The sequence below is a fragment of the Mustelus asterias genome, chromosome 10 (genome assembly GCF_964213995.1).
Source record: "Mustelus asterias chromosome 10, sMusAst1.hap1.1, whole genome shotgun sequence".
Lineage (NCBI taxonomy): Eukaryota > Metazoa > Chordata > Chondrichthyes > Carcharhiniformes > Triakidae > Mustelus > Mustelus asterias.
The window spans coordinates 33,925,319-33,941,206 of NC_135810.1; the positions used below are offsets into that span (position 1 = coordinate 33,925,319).

The 15,888-nt window shown below is 43.9% G+C and overlaps 1 protein-coding gene across 3 annotated transcripts in view; it reads right to left on the minus strand.

The window, feature by feature from the left end:
- Window positions 1-15,888, minus strand: part of abcc4 (ATP binding cassette subfamily C member 4 (PEL blood group)) — a 370,665-nt gene that overhangs the window by 165,578 nt on the left and 189,199 nt on the right. For all 3 annotated transcript variants that reach the window (XM_078221654.1, XM_078221653.1, XM_078221655.1), the window contains 2 exons: window positions 12,733-12,822; window positions 12,130-12,321 (listed from right to left, as the gene is read on the minus strand). In XM_078221654.1, the coding sequence (XP_078077780.1) occupies window positions 12,130-12,321; window positions 12,733-12,822 (282 nt within the window). The remainder of the gene's footprint in view (window positions 1-12,129; window positions 12,322-12,732; window positions 12,823-15,888) is intronic.

Below are 15,888 nucleotides of genomic sequence, written 5' to 3' on the forward strand. Positions count from 1 at the left end.
TTTATTTAGTTTTTGGTTGATTATATGGTTCCATGGGTATGGGCTCAATGACCCAGCAACAGAGAAGGAATAGCAATATAAATCCAACTCAGAGTGGTGTTCCCATGCACCTGCTGCCCTTGTCCTTCAAAATGGTAGAGGTTGAGAGTTTGGAAGAAGCTGTCAAAGGTGAGATGGATTCATTGATTTCCTACAGTGCAGAAGGAGGCCATTCAGCCCATTGAGTCTGCACTGACTCTCTGACAGAGCATCTTACCCAGGCCCTTAACCCCATACATTTATCTGCTAATTGCCCTAACCTACACACCTTGGGGCAATAAGGAACAATTTGGCATGGCCAATCCACCTAACCCGCACATGTTTGGATTGTGGGAGGAAACCAGAGCACCAGAGGAAAACCACACAGACACAGAGAGAACACACAAATGCTCAGGGAGACGAGAGATGAAATTGCTGGGCCTCTGACGGAAATCTTTGTCGCTTCTTTGGACACAGGTGAGGTCCCTGAGGATTGGAGGATAGCAAATGTGGTCCCGTTGTTTAAGAAGGGTAGCAGGGATAACCCGGGTATTTATAGGCCGGTGAGCTTGACGTCCGTGGTAGGGAAGTTGTTGGAGAGGATTCTTAGAGACAGGATGTATGTGCATTTAGAACGGAACAATCTCATTAGTGACAGACAGCATGGTTTTGTAAGAGGGAGGTCGTGCCTTACAAATTTGGTGGAGTTTTTTGAGGAAGTGACAAAAACGGTTGACGAAGGAAGAGCCGTGGATGTCGTCTGTATGGATTTCAGTAAGGCATTTGACAAAGTCCCACATGGCAGGTTGGTTAAGAAGGTTAAGGCTCATGGGATACAAGGAGAAGTGGCTAGATGGGTGGAGAACTGGCTTGGCCATAGGACTTTAACCTGGTGTTGTTAAAACTCTTACTGTGTTTACCCCAGTCCAGCGCCGGCATCTCCACATCATGACTACCATTGACACCGCAAACTGCCGGCTTCAAGTGGAGAGGATCTCCAAAAAGATCGCGCATATCGACACAGACATCAAGTTTCTACAAACATGCAAGAAAGCAGACAAGATACCGAAAAGACTACGGATCACGAACCCACTCAGGTCAACCTGTAACACAGACTACGCTGAGAGACTTTGCCGTCGCACCTCTCTCACACTCCTCAACCACCTCATACACCAGCTCTACAGCAAACGCCGCAACCTGGAAACCAAGATAGAATCCATATTCTCAACTTGCGCTCAGGACGCAGACCAGCTGCGAAACTCTGCCAAGCAGACGAGACAAAGGAACTACACCATCCACATGGACTTTAACCTGGTGTTGTTAAAACTCTTACTGTGTTTGCCCCAGTCCAACGCCGGCATCTCCACATCTTGGCCACAGGAGACAGAGGGTAGCGATCGAAGAGTCTTTTTCCGGCTGGAGGTCTGTGACCAGTGGTGTTCTGCAGGGCTCTGTACTGGGACCTCTGCTATTTGTGATATATATAAATGATTTGGAAGAAGGTGTAACTGGTGTAATCAGCAAGTTTGCGGATGACACGAAGGTGGCTGGACTTGCGGATAGCGATGAGCATTGTCGGGCAATACAGCAGGATATAGATAGGCTGGAAAATTGGGCGGAGAGGTGGCAGATGGAATTTAATTCGGATAAATGCGAAGTGATGCATTTTGGAAGAAATAATGTAGGGAGGAGTTATACAATAAATGGCAGAGCCATCAAGAGTATAGAAACACAGAGGGACCTAGGTGTGCAAGTCCACAAATCCTTGAAGGTGGCAACACAAGTGGAGAAGGTGATGAAGAAGGCATATGGTATGCTTGCCTTTATAGGACGGGGTATAGAGTATAAAAGCTGGAGTCTGATGATGCAGCTGTATAGAACGCTGGTTAGGCCACATTTGGAGTACTGCGTCCAGTTCTGGTCGCCGCACTACCAGAAGGACGTGGAGGCGTTAGAGAGAGTGCAGAGAAGTTTTACCAGGATGTTGCCTGGTATGGAGGGTCTTAGCTATGAGGAGAGATTGGGTAAACTGGGGTTGTTCTCCCTGGAAAGACGGAGAATGAGGGGAGATCTAATAGAGGTGTACAAGATTATGAAGGGGATAGATAGGGTGAACGGTGGGAAGCTTTTTCCCAGATCAGAAGTGACGATCACGAGGGGTCACGGGCTCAAGGTGAGAGGGGCGAAGTATAACTCAGATATTAGAGGGATGTTTTTTACACAGAGGGTGGTGGGGGCCTGGAATGCGCTGCCAAGTAGGTTGGTGGAGGCAGACACGCTGACATCGTTTAAGGCTTACCTGGATAGTCACATGAGCAGCCTGGGAATGGAGGGATACAAACGATTGGTCTAGTTGAACCAAGGAGCAGCACAGGTTTGGAGGGCCGAAGGGCCTGTTTCCTGTGCTGTACTGTTCTTTGTTCCACACAGTCACTCAAGGCTGGAATCAAACTGGGGTCCCTGGCACTGGGAGGCAGCAGTGCTAACCACTATGCCACCCGAGTTTTAGTGAGTTGCTGCAGTGCACCTTATGGATGATACACATTGTTGCCACTGTGCTTTAGTGCTGGAGGGAGTGAATTTTTAAGGTGGTGGATGTTTTTTTTTTACTTCATTCGTGGGACATGGGCATCGCTGGCTGGCCAGCATTTATTGTCCTTCCCTAGATGCCCTTCAGAAGGTGGTGGTGAACTGCCTTCTTGAAACGCTGCAGTCCACGTACTGTGGGTTGACCCGCAATGTCATTAGAGAGGGAATTCCAGGATTTTGACCCAGCAACTGCAAAGGAACGGCGATATATTTCCAAGTCAGGATGGTGAGTGGCTTGGAGGGGAACTTGCAGGTGGTGCCAATCAAACAGACTGCTTTGTCTTAATTGGTGTTGAACCTTTTGAGTGTTGCTGGCGTTGCACTGATTCAGGCAAATGGAGAGTATTCAATCTCACTCCTGACTTGAGTCTTGTAGATGATGGACAGACTTTGGGGCATGAGTTACTCGCTGCAGAGTTCCCAGCAAATGATTTGCTCTTGTAGCCACAGTTCAGTTTTTGGTCAACGGTAACCCACAGAATGCTCAGAGTGGGGGTTTCAATACTAATGCAATTGAAAGTCATTGGGAGATGGTCAGATTCTCTTGCTAGAGACGGTCATTGTCTGGAACTTGTGACATTACTTGCCACTCATCAGAGCAAGCCTGAATGTTGTCCAAGTCTTGCTGCATGTGGATATGGATATCAAGAGGAGTCACGAATGGTGCTGAATATTGCATAATCATCAGTGAATAATCCCACTCAAGACTTTATGATGGAGGGAAGTCCATTGATGAAACAGCTGAAGATGGTTGGCCCACGGATGCTCCTCCGAGGAACTCCTGCAACAACATCCTGGGTCTCAGATGATTGACCTCCAAGAACCACAGTGGTGGTAATTAGCAGGAGGTTTCTCGCCCATTTTTAATGGTATTCCATGAGAGTTCATGAAGGCTGAAGTCAATGTTGAGGACACCCAGGGCAACTTCATCCTGACTTCATACCACTGTGCTGCCACCTCTGGTGGGTCTGCCCTGCCAGTAGTACAGGTCATTCGCAGGGATGATGATGGTGGAGTGTGGGAAATGTCGGTAAGCCATGATTCCATGAGTAGAATCCTACAGTGCAAAAGGAGGCCATTTGCCCATCGAATCTACATCCAGGCCCTCTCCCCATAACCCCATACATTTACCCTAGCTAGTTCTCCTGACACTGAGGAGCAATTTACCATGGCCAACCCACCTAACCTGCACATCTTTGGACAGTGGGAGGAAATGGAACACCTGGAGGAAACTCACGCAGATGCGGGGAGAAGGTGCAAATTCCACGCAGATAGTTTAAGAAAAACTTGGACGGGTTCATGGATGAGAGGGTGTGGAGGGATATGGTCCAAGTGCAGGTCAGTGGGACGAGGCAAAAAATGGTTCGGCACAGACAAGAAGGACCAAAAGGCCTGTTTCTGAGCTGTAATTTTCTATGGTTCTATAGTGACCCAAGCCGGGAATCGAACCTGGGTTGCTGGCATTGTGAGACAGCTGTGCTAACCACTGTGCCACCATGCAGCCCCAGCTTTGACTTTGTCAGGCTGTTGCTTGGCTAGTTTGTGGGACAGCTCTCCCAATTTTGACACAAGCCCCCAAATGTTACTAAGGAGAACTTTGCATGGTTCACAAGGCTCGGTGTGCCATTGTTGTTTCTGGTGCTTTGGTCAATGCCGGGTGGTCCATTTGGTTTCGTGGCTTATCGACTGTTCTGTTGCATTTTGATATAACCGAGTGGCTTCCTCGGCCATTTCAGAGGGTATTTAACAGTCAAAACTAAAAATATTGCATATATGTCAGACCAGGTAAGGGCAGCAGATTTCCTTCCATAAAGGAAATTAGTGAACAGATGGGTTTTTACAACAATCAACAGTGATTTTGTGGTCACCATTAGACTAGCTTTTAATTCCAGATTTAGTAATTGAATTTAAATTCCATGAGCTGCAATGGTGTGATTTGGACCTGTGTCCCCAAAGAATTAGGTTGAATTACTAGTCCAGAAATATTACAACAATGCCACCATCTCCCCTAAGAATTAATTAAGATCAAGAACAGAGATTCACCACACAACCTGCATTATTAAAAACAATTTAAATCCTAGCATGCAACATTGAATCTTTAAGCATTCTCAACCTTTTCTAAACTGACAATGTACAGTGGGAAAGGCAATTTGTGAGAAATCCCCTGTTCAAAAAAACACAACAACAGAAAGATTTAACAGCCTCAGCTTTCTAACATTCAAAGATGTATCCATCTTTGATCCATAATGGGAGATGTTATCTTGGATACCGAACAAATCACAGACGGTAATGTTACTAAATGTGTTATCCTAGATAATTGGTAAATCACAGGATGTTATTCTGCCTTCTACCAGTAGATAAAGAAACAAACTACAAACCCTTATGCCACTTGCCTTTCAATAAATTACAGGGAAATTATGTCCCTTGAGTTTTCAACATTTTGTTGTGGAGCCAAGCAAAAACTTCAAAATAAGTTTGTACTGTAAATTCACTGACAGCTATACAAAAGACGAGGATAGATGTTGAATCCCAAAAAGAGTCTTACACCAGTTTGTTATATATACTGGATTTAGAAGTTGACAAATTACACTGGTGAAAATTTAGAAAGGACACAGGGACAAAGACATCAAGTAACTACAAACTTATTAAGTTTAACATAAACTGAGGGCCAGTTACCGGAATCTAATCAGAGATAGAGTGATGGAGCAGAGATACCAGTTGATCAAAGAGAGTCAGCACAGATACCGCATCTGTTTCCAAACAAATCTTCATTATACCAGAACCCACCCCAGAACTTGAGCAAATAATCTAGAATGGCACTTCAGTGCAGTTATGAACGAATGCTAGATTGTCATATATGCTTTCTCTTGGATGAAAAATAAAATCAAGGCTCCTGCACCAGTGGATATAAAATATTTTATAGCACCCTTTTGAGAATAGCAGAAACTTTGCAATGTCTTGGCCACCAAATCAAATTAACTACACACATTTTGTGGGAAGATCGTTGAATGCTTGGCTACCATATTTTCCTACGAATAATTCAAATTTATTGGATGAAACAGTTTCAAATGCCTTACTCATGAAAGGCACCTTATTAATGCATGTTTCTAATTTTGTTCTTTTAAGGCTGTTGAATTGTTCATAATTGGAAAGTGTTTCTGTCCACACTGCTAAGAAAGATTAAAAACTGTAAAGGATATGATCGGATATGAAAACTAACAAGTTATATAGCAATTGATTACATATGTAGGACATCTCAAACCACAAAGAATTATTTATTTTGTAGAACAGCTACTGTTACATAGTGTCAAATTTGTACATAGGAAGGTCCCACTAACACCAAGAAAATGCTTAGGGGAGAAATGTTGTTAAGACACAAGGGAAACCTACTCTTCTATTAATAGTGCAGTGGGATCTTTTACATTTATCTGTGCATACAAATGGAGACCTGATTTAATTTCCCATTAAAAAGAAGCACCCCTCAGGACTACAATGATGTGTCAGTCTATGTTACATCCATAGAGAGGCTTAAACCCATAATCTTCTGGCTAAGAGAGAGTGCTACCAACTGAGACAAACTGCCCCCAACAGAAAATAACGTATGTGCTTATTCTATCAATGAATTAAATTGTTCAAGAGTCAATCAAGTGGCAAGATCATAAATAATATGAAATATTATGCTTTACAATTTAACAAATGTAACAACTCATTATGCAACATTTTCTTTGTGGAATTTATGCTGCTTGGTTTAAAAAAATACCTTTAGATGTAGAATTTCAATCAGGGGAGGTGTTATGAGATAGTTCTATGCTGACAGGTAGAATAATCACTGACAGCCAGAGTGAGCAAACTCAGTTGTGTTAGTTGTGCATCATGGAATGCTTTATTTGTGTGACTGACACCACAAAAAGTTTTGCAGCAGTTATGAAATAGGGGTTGGTTACAGCTGACACTCCCTGCTTCACTGTGCCAGCGCAGAGTTGTTTGACTTTAAAAAAACCCTGCAGAAAGGTAGTTCCAGTCAGGTTGTTATCTTGTGTGCATAGGATAAATTGTTCATGTATTCAATGAGATTACAAATTTATCTATAACTTTATATTGGCAATATAGACTGAGCAAATAACATTTATTCAAAAAAAGTTACAAAGCAGCTTTAAAAATAAATCAAATGTTTAATCTAATGAAGATTATTACTCCTTAGCTTTTTGAGAGCTGCATGTCAGTTGCCCCCAGTAGCTACCATCTTGAAAATTCCCTTTGTGGAAAGAATGTAAGCGGATTCATTTTAAGCAAGAGGCTTTCCATATATTGGCATTTGATCAGCTCTTGTACTTTTTTATGCAATAAAGGATAGATGCATTTTTAGAGGTGGTGGTACAAACAAATATTGTGAGAGCAGAAACAGATTTGACAAAATGTCATTTAAGAGGAAGAACGGAATTTTGGCAGAGAGAAAAATTCTTTTAAAAGTCATTGTTGTGAGTACTTTGAAGAGAGGAACCAATGAGCCAGAGTCGAAAGAAAAAACAAACTATTGTGAAAGTTTAAGCTTGAAGAAGAGTGCCAGGATCATAAATAATATGAAACATCAAATACAGACAGTAGCAGCCAGGGGTTGGTTTGCATATTTTGGTACATAACCTCCACAGTTTTTACAATCCCATCAAAATTGTATTTTACAAATGCCAAAAACATGGTAACGGTCAATTCAAAAGTTTATTTTACATTTGCAGTGGCAACTTATTGTAGCATAGTGTTAGTTATGCATTACTGGATCAAGAAACCTAGCAAAATATATTAAAACAGCTATCTTCCAATTTTGACATATGTCATCAGATGTCAGTAGGGAGGGCTTTGTAGGGTTGACTGGGAAGACGATGGGCTGTATTTTACCATTTTGTGTCTCAGTGCCAGGTGGGTTTGTAATTGGAAGAGTTTCAGAGCCGTTTTTTGGGTGCGTTTTTAGGCCACTCCATACGCACACCGGCTGCAAATTTTTGAGCGAGTCAGTTTCTCACTGCAGAAGCCTGTAGGTGGGGCTTAATGTGCCCCAAAAGCCTGCAGCTCCGATCGGAGCCTCCAACTGCGCATGCGCAGCAAATAAAATAAAATAAAGCAGCTCCCCTGCCAGATCCCGATTAGGCCGGATAATGCCTCCCCTTGGCCCCCACGGACTTTGGACCCCACCCCCCAACATTACTGACCCCCTTATCCCCCCCCCACCCCCCGCCACCCAGACCAATCACAGCCCCCTCCCCGATGATCGCAGGCAGAACGGCACTGCCCCCCCTCTCCTGTCGATCGCAGGCACAGTGGCAGTGCTCCCCCCATTCCCTGCCAATCGCAGGCAGAGTGGCAGCGGCTCCTCCCACCCCCCACCGATCATAGGCAGAGTGGCTGCGGCCCCCCCTCCCTCTCCTGCCGATTGCAGGCAATGTGACCCCCCCCTCCCCCGCCGATCGGAGGCAGAGTGGCAGCATTTAACTCCATCTAGCATCTTCCCCCAAATCAGAGTGGAGGTGTTTAACTCCATCTAGCATCTTCCCCCAAATCACCCCCAGTTTCCCCAATCCCAGCACCCTGCATTTTTGCAGCACCTGATCCCCAAGCACCTCCTTCCTCTACCCCCCAAGAGTAACACAGCGCTTGCCCTCTGAGGGTCACCCCCTGATACACTGCAGGAGTCATGCCATCATTTCTTTCATGGCTCCTTCTGTCCCCATAGAAGAATGCCCATAACTGTCGGGAGAGGAAGACATCCGGGCCATTAGCGACAGCATGTTTGGGCTGGAGTTGAAAATTGAGCATCTGTCAATCCTCCACTCAATCTGAGTCAATTACTAGGGGGCATAAGGTTTGAAGGAGATGTACGAGGCAAGTTTTTTTTTTACACAGAGGATGCCTGGAATTTGTTCCCCCCCCGCCCCTAACTCCCCACAGGCCCCCCAGCAACACAGCCCCTTCCATCCCCCCCTATTGGCCCCCCCAGCAACACAGTACGCCCCCCCCCCCACAGACCCCCCAGCAACACAGCCCCCCATCTCCCCCCCAGGTCCCCCCAGCAACACAGCCCCCCAACCCCCAGTAACACAGCACCCCCATTATCCCCAGCAACACAAGCCCCCCAGCAACACAGGTCCCCCAGCAACACAGGTCCTCCAGCAACACTGGCCCCCATCTCCCCCACAGGCCCCCCAGCAACACAGGCCCCCCACCCCCACCCATAGAACCACCCCCCAAGTAACACAGCCCAGAACCCATGCAGTAGTGACCACATCACTGCTGCTTGACAAGTCCTGAGGCTGCAGCATTGCCAATTCAAAGGGTTTCCAGCGCACCCCCCACCTAGAACAGTGCTGTGTGCATTAGGACCCAGCAACATCCCCAAGACCTGAGGTCAGTGCTGAGACCCGGGTCCGTGCTGAAAATTGGACATCAGACACCGTGATCAACAACAGCCCCCCACCCCCTCACACTCACAGACCCCTCCTGACACGAAACCCAGCATGGCCGTCACAAAACGACCCCTGTGAGCAGCATGGAGCAGTCTGACGGTAGGCACTTACCTCCTCACTAACCCTCATTGACAGAGCGGCAGAAGCTGACTTTTAAAGAGGTGTTTTCTAGGCCGATCCAGATCGGGCGAATGAGATGGTAAAGGCAGGCATGCTGGCAAATTGGGGCGAGCAGCTCGTTAATTGCATTGAGATGAATGCAAAAATGTTTAAATTGATCTCATGCCCATTTTGGGCGGGCTCCCAATCGCCTCGATGTTTTGGCTTTGGTAAAGTGGGAACTGGCGCGAAAACGGGCGCAGATCGCACTAATCACCTCATGCCTGACTTTACCACTTTTTCGCGCCCAAAAACGGGCGCAACGCGATGGCAAAATTCTGCCCAATGACTTGATTGTATTTGGTTCCGAAATTGATGCCAAAGTGATCTAGCTGATTCTTTCTTGAAATTTTCATCGTGGTTTGATACAACTGACTGGCTTGCTAGACCATTTCAGAGGTTGTATTTCCTGCTAAAGATGGCAGATTTCCTTCCCTGAAGGACATTAGTGAGTGAACCAGCTGGGTTTTACAACAATACATTACTGACAGCAGCTTTTTCATTCCAGATTTATTTTTAATTAACCAAATTTGAATTCCTGTAACTGCTGTGATGGGATTTAAATTTATGTCTCTAGGGCAACAGTTCAGGCCTTTGGATTATTAGTCCACAAAGAACAGTACAGCACAGGAAACAGGCCCTTCGGCCCTCCAAGCCTGTGCCACTCCTTGGTCCAACTAGACCAATCGTTTGTATCCCTCCATTCCCAGGCTGCTCATGTGACTAAGTCTTAAACGATGTCAGCGTGCCTGCCTCCACCACCCTACTTGGCAGCGCATTCCAGGCCCCCACCACCCTCTGTGTAAAAAACATCCCTCTAATATCTGAGTTATACTTCGCCCCTCTCACCTTGAGCCCGTGACCCCTCGTGAACGTCACTTCTGATCTGGGAAAAAGCTTCCCACCGTTCACTCTATCTATCCCCTTCATAATCTTGTACACCTCTATTAGATCTCTCATCATTCTCCGTCTTTCCAGGGAGAACAACCCCAGTTTACCCAATCTCTCCTCATAGCTAAGACCCTCCATACCAGGCAACATCCTGGTAAACCTTCTCTGCACTCTCTCTAACGCCTCCACGTCCTTCTGGTAGTGCGGCGACCAGAACTGGACGCAGTACTCCAAATGTGGCCTAACCAGCGTTCTATACAGCTGCATCATCAGACTCCAACGTTACCATTATGCTACCATTCCCTCTTAGTATTGCTACCAAACCCTTTTTGAGGTATAACTACATTTTAATGGGATACTAAGTTCATAGTTACTTTTAAACAGCCTCACTGGTCTGGAAAGAGTGATTTTATATTTACTGAATGTCAAATTTCGCCATTATGATTGGAAAATCTATACATATTAAATATTTTAATAAAGTTTATGGTATCATAGTTTCTACCTTAATCACTTGCATATGTTTCAATTATTGATTTCGCTTCTTGTAAAATTTAAAAATCAAATATGAAGGAATTCAGTGGTTTTTCCTATTTTTCTGTGTGACAATATTTCAATGTGAATGGCTGTTTACCTGGTTGATGTAATTATTGTTACAGGATGCCTGTGGAATCCCATGACTTGCTGCAAATTCAAATTGATGCCGGGAAAGGGCATGTCTGTCATAAAGATTGCTAAGGTCTTTGGGTGGCATCTTGCAAAGTCAGCAGCGAATACCATTGCTTTGCCACTGTCTGCAGAAACTAGTTCACTGAACTATTATTTGGGGTATTACATAAGACCATAAAATCATAAGAATAGGAGCAGAATTAGGCCATTTGGCCCATTGAGTCTGCTCTGCCATTCAATCATGGCTGATAATTTTCTCAACCCCATTCTCCCGCCTTTTCCCGAAACCTTTGATCCCTTTACCAATCAAGAACCTATCTATCTCTGTTTTAAAAGACAGCATCATGATACAAACAATAAAAGCATTTTCCAGCCCTTCTCCTTCACTGAATGGAAAGATGCGTGTCAGGAAATAGAGGTGATTTTAAATAATTTATATCTGTGTTGTGGAATTAGAAATCAGTTTGAATTTTTAGTAAGCTTCATTTTACGCTGCTGTACTTTTGTGTTAAGAAAGGGTTAATAACTTCAGTTTGGTTCAGATACCTGCACTGTAATGAGGGGTTTACGACTATAAAGCAAACAGAATTTAAAGAGAAAATAGGCTGTTGCTTAGCAACCAGGACATACCCTGAGAGAGCAAAGATTTTTAAGTCAGTTGTAAGCTAGTATCAGGAACAGCTGGACATAGAATTGGAACTGCAGAGAGCAAATTTCCCAAAAGAACAAAAGAAAGTCCCAGAAACCAGGGAGTGGGTACAAAAGAATGTCCAAGGACGACAGGAACAAAGAACAGTAATCTGAACAAGGTCCTGTCCAGAAGATCTATCAAGCCAGGTTCCATCCTGGGATTTGACTTATTCAATATCAACATCAGCAGGGATTGATACACTTGTTTATGATGCCAATTCTTCTTCAAACTATTTAACTAATATACAAATAAAACAATATAGTCACAGAAACCCTACAGTGCAGAAACAGGCCATTCGGCCCATCGAGTCCGCACCGACCACAATCCCACCCAGGCTCTACTCCCATATCCCTACACATTTACCCGCTAATCTCTCTAACCTACACATCTCAGGAGACTAAGGGGCAATTTTAGCATGGCCAATCAACCTAACCCACACATCTTTGGACTGTGGGAGGAAACTGGAGCACCCGGAGAAAACCCACACAGGCACGAGGAGAATGTGCAAACTCCACACAGACAGTGACCCAAGCCGGGAATCGAACCCAGGTCCCTGGAGCTGTGAAGCAGCAGTGCTAACCACTGTGCTACCGTGCCGTCCCACGTGATTCACAATGTGTGAGCATTAGAATCAGTGCAAGTTAAGCTTTCAATACTCACTTTCTTCAGAGCACAAGCAGTGAGGATCCTTTCATATTTTGCTCTTTGGTACTCTTTGCCAAATAGGATGTTGCTCCGGACTGTACCAGGAAATACCCATGGCTGTTGAGCACAATAAGCTATTTTTCCTTTTACGTCCAGGATTCCGTTTTCTTTTGTAAGTTCTCCGAGTATTGCAGCAAGCATAGAGGACTGGAAACAAGAGTTTTATAAGTATTAAATAATTGCTGCTCTATTTTAATAAACTATTCAAGATTCAATAGGTGACCAGTAACTCAATGTGAAATAACAATCAAAACATTGCTTTTTCGTGGTGCTGAAAAATAAATTTTAATCACTGCTCAATTTTCTTTCAAGTAATCAGTTTTCTTAAATAGGAAAAAAAAACCTCTTGAACATAACATTTAAGGGAGTCTGAGAAAGCATACAATAATTTAAAAATAAAAATAGCGAACTGAAGTAACAACAGAATGAAATTACTGAAAAAAGACAAGGATCTATTTAATATCAAGTTACCTTTTAGGTGAATGCTACAATATCCTGATTCCACAGACAATATATTTATAATGTAAAGAACTGAGTTAATCCATTACTAAAACTCACTTTGCCAGAACCCACAGGTCCAATCACAGCCACAAGTTGTCCTGGTTTTAGAGAGAAAGTAATATTTTTCAGCGATGGCGTTTCTATTGTCTGTCAAAAAACAAGAAATAATAAATGAGCAGGAAATAATACAATCTAAATGGAACGAAAAGCCCTAAAGAAGGCTTCATATGACACATTATAGCTTAAACGGGGTAAAACTGTGTCATGCTTACCTTAACATGCCTCCATATTGATATTCATTTTAACATTCATCTATCTCAGTTTTACAATGCTACATCTGAGCTGATTGAAACAATAGAGGAAATTTTGCCCATTACAAAGTATTCATTTAATTTACAAATGACGAATCGTATTTAAATATTCAGGGCCAGAAATTGCTGAGATTATAATGATTTATTAACAGTGTTCACCTCTAATACAAAAATTCAGCAATTCACAGGATAAAAAATAAATTATAAGCAGCATTTTACTGTAAATTAGCACCATTATGCCATTAGCAACGCCATATCCAATAAAAGTCCCTTTACACTGTGAGATTCCCATTGAACTTAATGGCAATCATTAAATTTATAACATTATAAGTGGTTCCAGACATTTCCTGATCGGACCACTAATTTATGTGATTTATGACATTTAAACTTGGGCGGCCCAGAAAAGGGAACAATAAAACTGCAGAATTTCACTCTCGCAGGTAGCGAAATGTTTCTGGTGTGTTTTAAGAACAAAGAACAAAGAACAGTACAGCACAGGAAACAGGCCCTTCGGCCCTCCAAGCCTGTGCCGCTCCTTGGTCCAACTAGACCAATCGTTTGTATCCCTCCATTCCCAGGCTGCTCATGTGACTATCCAGGTAAGTCTTAAACGATGTCAGCGTGCCTGCCTCCACCACCCTACTTGGCAGCGCATTCCAGGCCCCCACCACCCTCTGTGTAAAAAACGTCCCTCTGATATCTGAGTTATACTTCGCCCCTCTCACCTGGAGCCCGTGACCCCTCGTGATCGTCACCTCCGACCTGGGAAAAAGCTTCCCACTGTTCACCCTATCTATACCCTTCATAATCTTGTACACCTCTATTAGATCTCCCCTCATTCTCCGTCTTTCCAGGGAGAACAACCCCAGTTTACCCAATCTCTCCTCATAGCTAAGACCCTCCATACCAGGCAACATCCTGGTAAACCTTCTCTGCACTCTCTCTAACGCCTCCACGTCCTTCTGGTAGTGCGGCGACCAGAACTGGACGCAGTACTCCAAATGTGGCCTAACCAGCGTTCTATACAGCTGCATCATCAGACTCCAGCTTTTATACTCTATACCCCGTCCTATAAAGGCAAGCATACCATATGCCTTCTTCACCACCTTCTCCACCTGTAGAAAATCCACCAATGCCACTACTTTCTCAGGAGACTAAGAAAATTTGGCATGTCCGCTACAACTCTCACCAACTTTTACAGATACACCATAGAAAGCATTCTTTCTGGTTGTATCACAGCTTGGTATGGGTCTTGCTCTGTCTAAGACCGCAAGAAACTACAAAGGGTTGTGAATGAAGCCCAATCCATCACTCAAACCAGCCTCCCATCCATTGACATGTCTATGCTTCCTGCTGCCTTGAAAAAGCAGCCAGCATAATCAAGGACCCCACGTACCATGGACATACTCTCTTTCACCTTCTTCGTCGGGAAAAAGATACAAAAGTCAGGTCACCAACCAACCAACTCAAGAACAGCTTCTTCCCTGCTGCCATCAGATTTTTAGAAACATAGAAACCCTACAGTGCAGAAGGAGGCCATTCGGCCCATCGAGTCTGCACCGACCACAATCCCACCCAGGCCCTCCCCCTACATATTTTACCCACTAATCCCTCTAACCTACGCATCCCAGGACTCTAAGGGACAATTTTTAACCTGGCCAATCAACCTAACCCGCACATTTTTGGACTGTGGGAGGAAACCGGAGCACCCGGAGGAAACCCACGCAGACACGAGGAGAATGTGCAAACTCCACACAGACAGTGACCCGAGCCGGGAATCGAACCCGGGACCCTGGAGCTGTGAAGCAGCAGTGCTAACCACTGTGCTACCGTGCCGCCGTGAATGGACTTACCTCACATTAAGTTGATCTTTCTCTACACCCTAGTTATGATTTAACACTATTCTGCACTCTCTCCTGTCCTTCTCTATGAACGGTATGCTTTGTCTGTATAGCTTGCAAGAAACAATCATTTTCACTGTATACCAATACATCTGACAATAATAAATCAAATCAAATTATATTTTTAATCTGTCTTGATAGCATTATTGTGCCAGTCTTGCCATCCCTGTTAATGAAAGATGGCAGTAGTTTCCAGTACGCAAAATTGCTTTCACACTCAGAAGAGGGTCATTCATTCAATGCAAAATCGATACGTTTTCTCTTGAAATGAACATTTTGGCCTGTTAATTGAATACCAATTGTTTTTAATTATATGCAGGTGAAGGCCAATAAGTGGACAATTCACCTATCCTGTACATCTTTTACTGTGGGAAGAAACCCACGCAGACACGGGGAGAATGTGCAAAATCCACACAATCACCGAGGCTGGAATTGAAGCCGTGTCCCTGGTGCTGTGAAGCAGCAGTGCAAACCACTGCCACCATACACTATTCCTGATCAGAATGCGCAAATGATGGTTCTTTACTTCGTAAATGAGAAATGTTTCATATACCTACCCTGCCATTCACTCCTAACTTCTCAACGATCAATACAATAACACCCAAATACCACTGGGTGGCCAAGTTCTCTTCTGCTTATTTAATTTTTTTACATTTTCTTGCTACTAATTCACTTCTTTCGCTCTATTTATCTTTTTGTTGCAATAGAAATTAATCAGTTTTCATCATAATTCATCTAATTCCCTTCTCCACTGTTCATTCTTTCTTTCTCGATCCCCTTTTTTCATTAGTGAAGGAGATAAGCCATTGGATAGGAGATTCAATGTGTGACAACCTTCCAGATATTTGTGGTACAAATACAATGGAATGTTAGCAGTAAGCCAAAGTTCATTTCACATTTGCCACAAATTCAGGCATTACAGCAATTTTTGGCCTCTTATTTTAATGTTTGGTTTCCAGTTAGAGAACAGATAGCAGCTACTTTCCACGTTACTATAATAA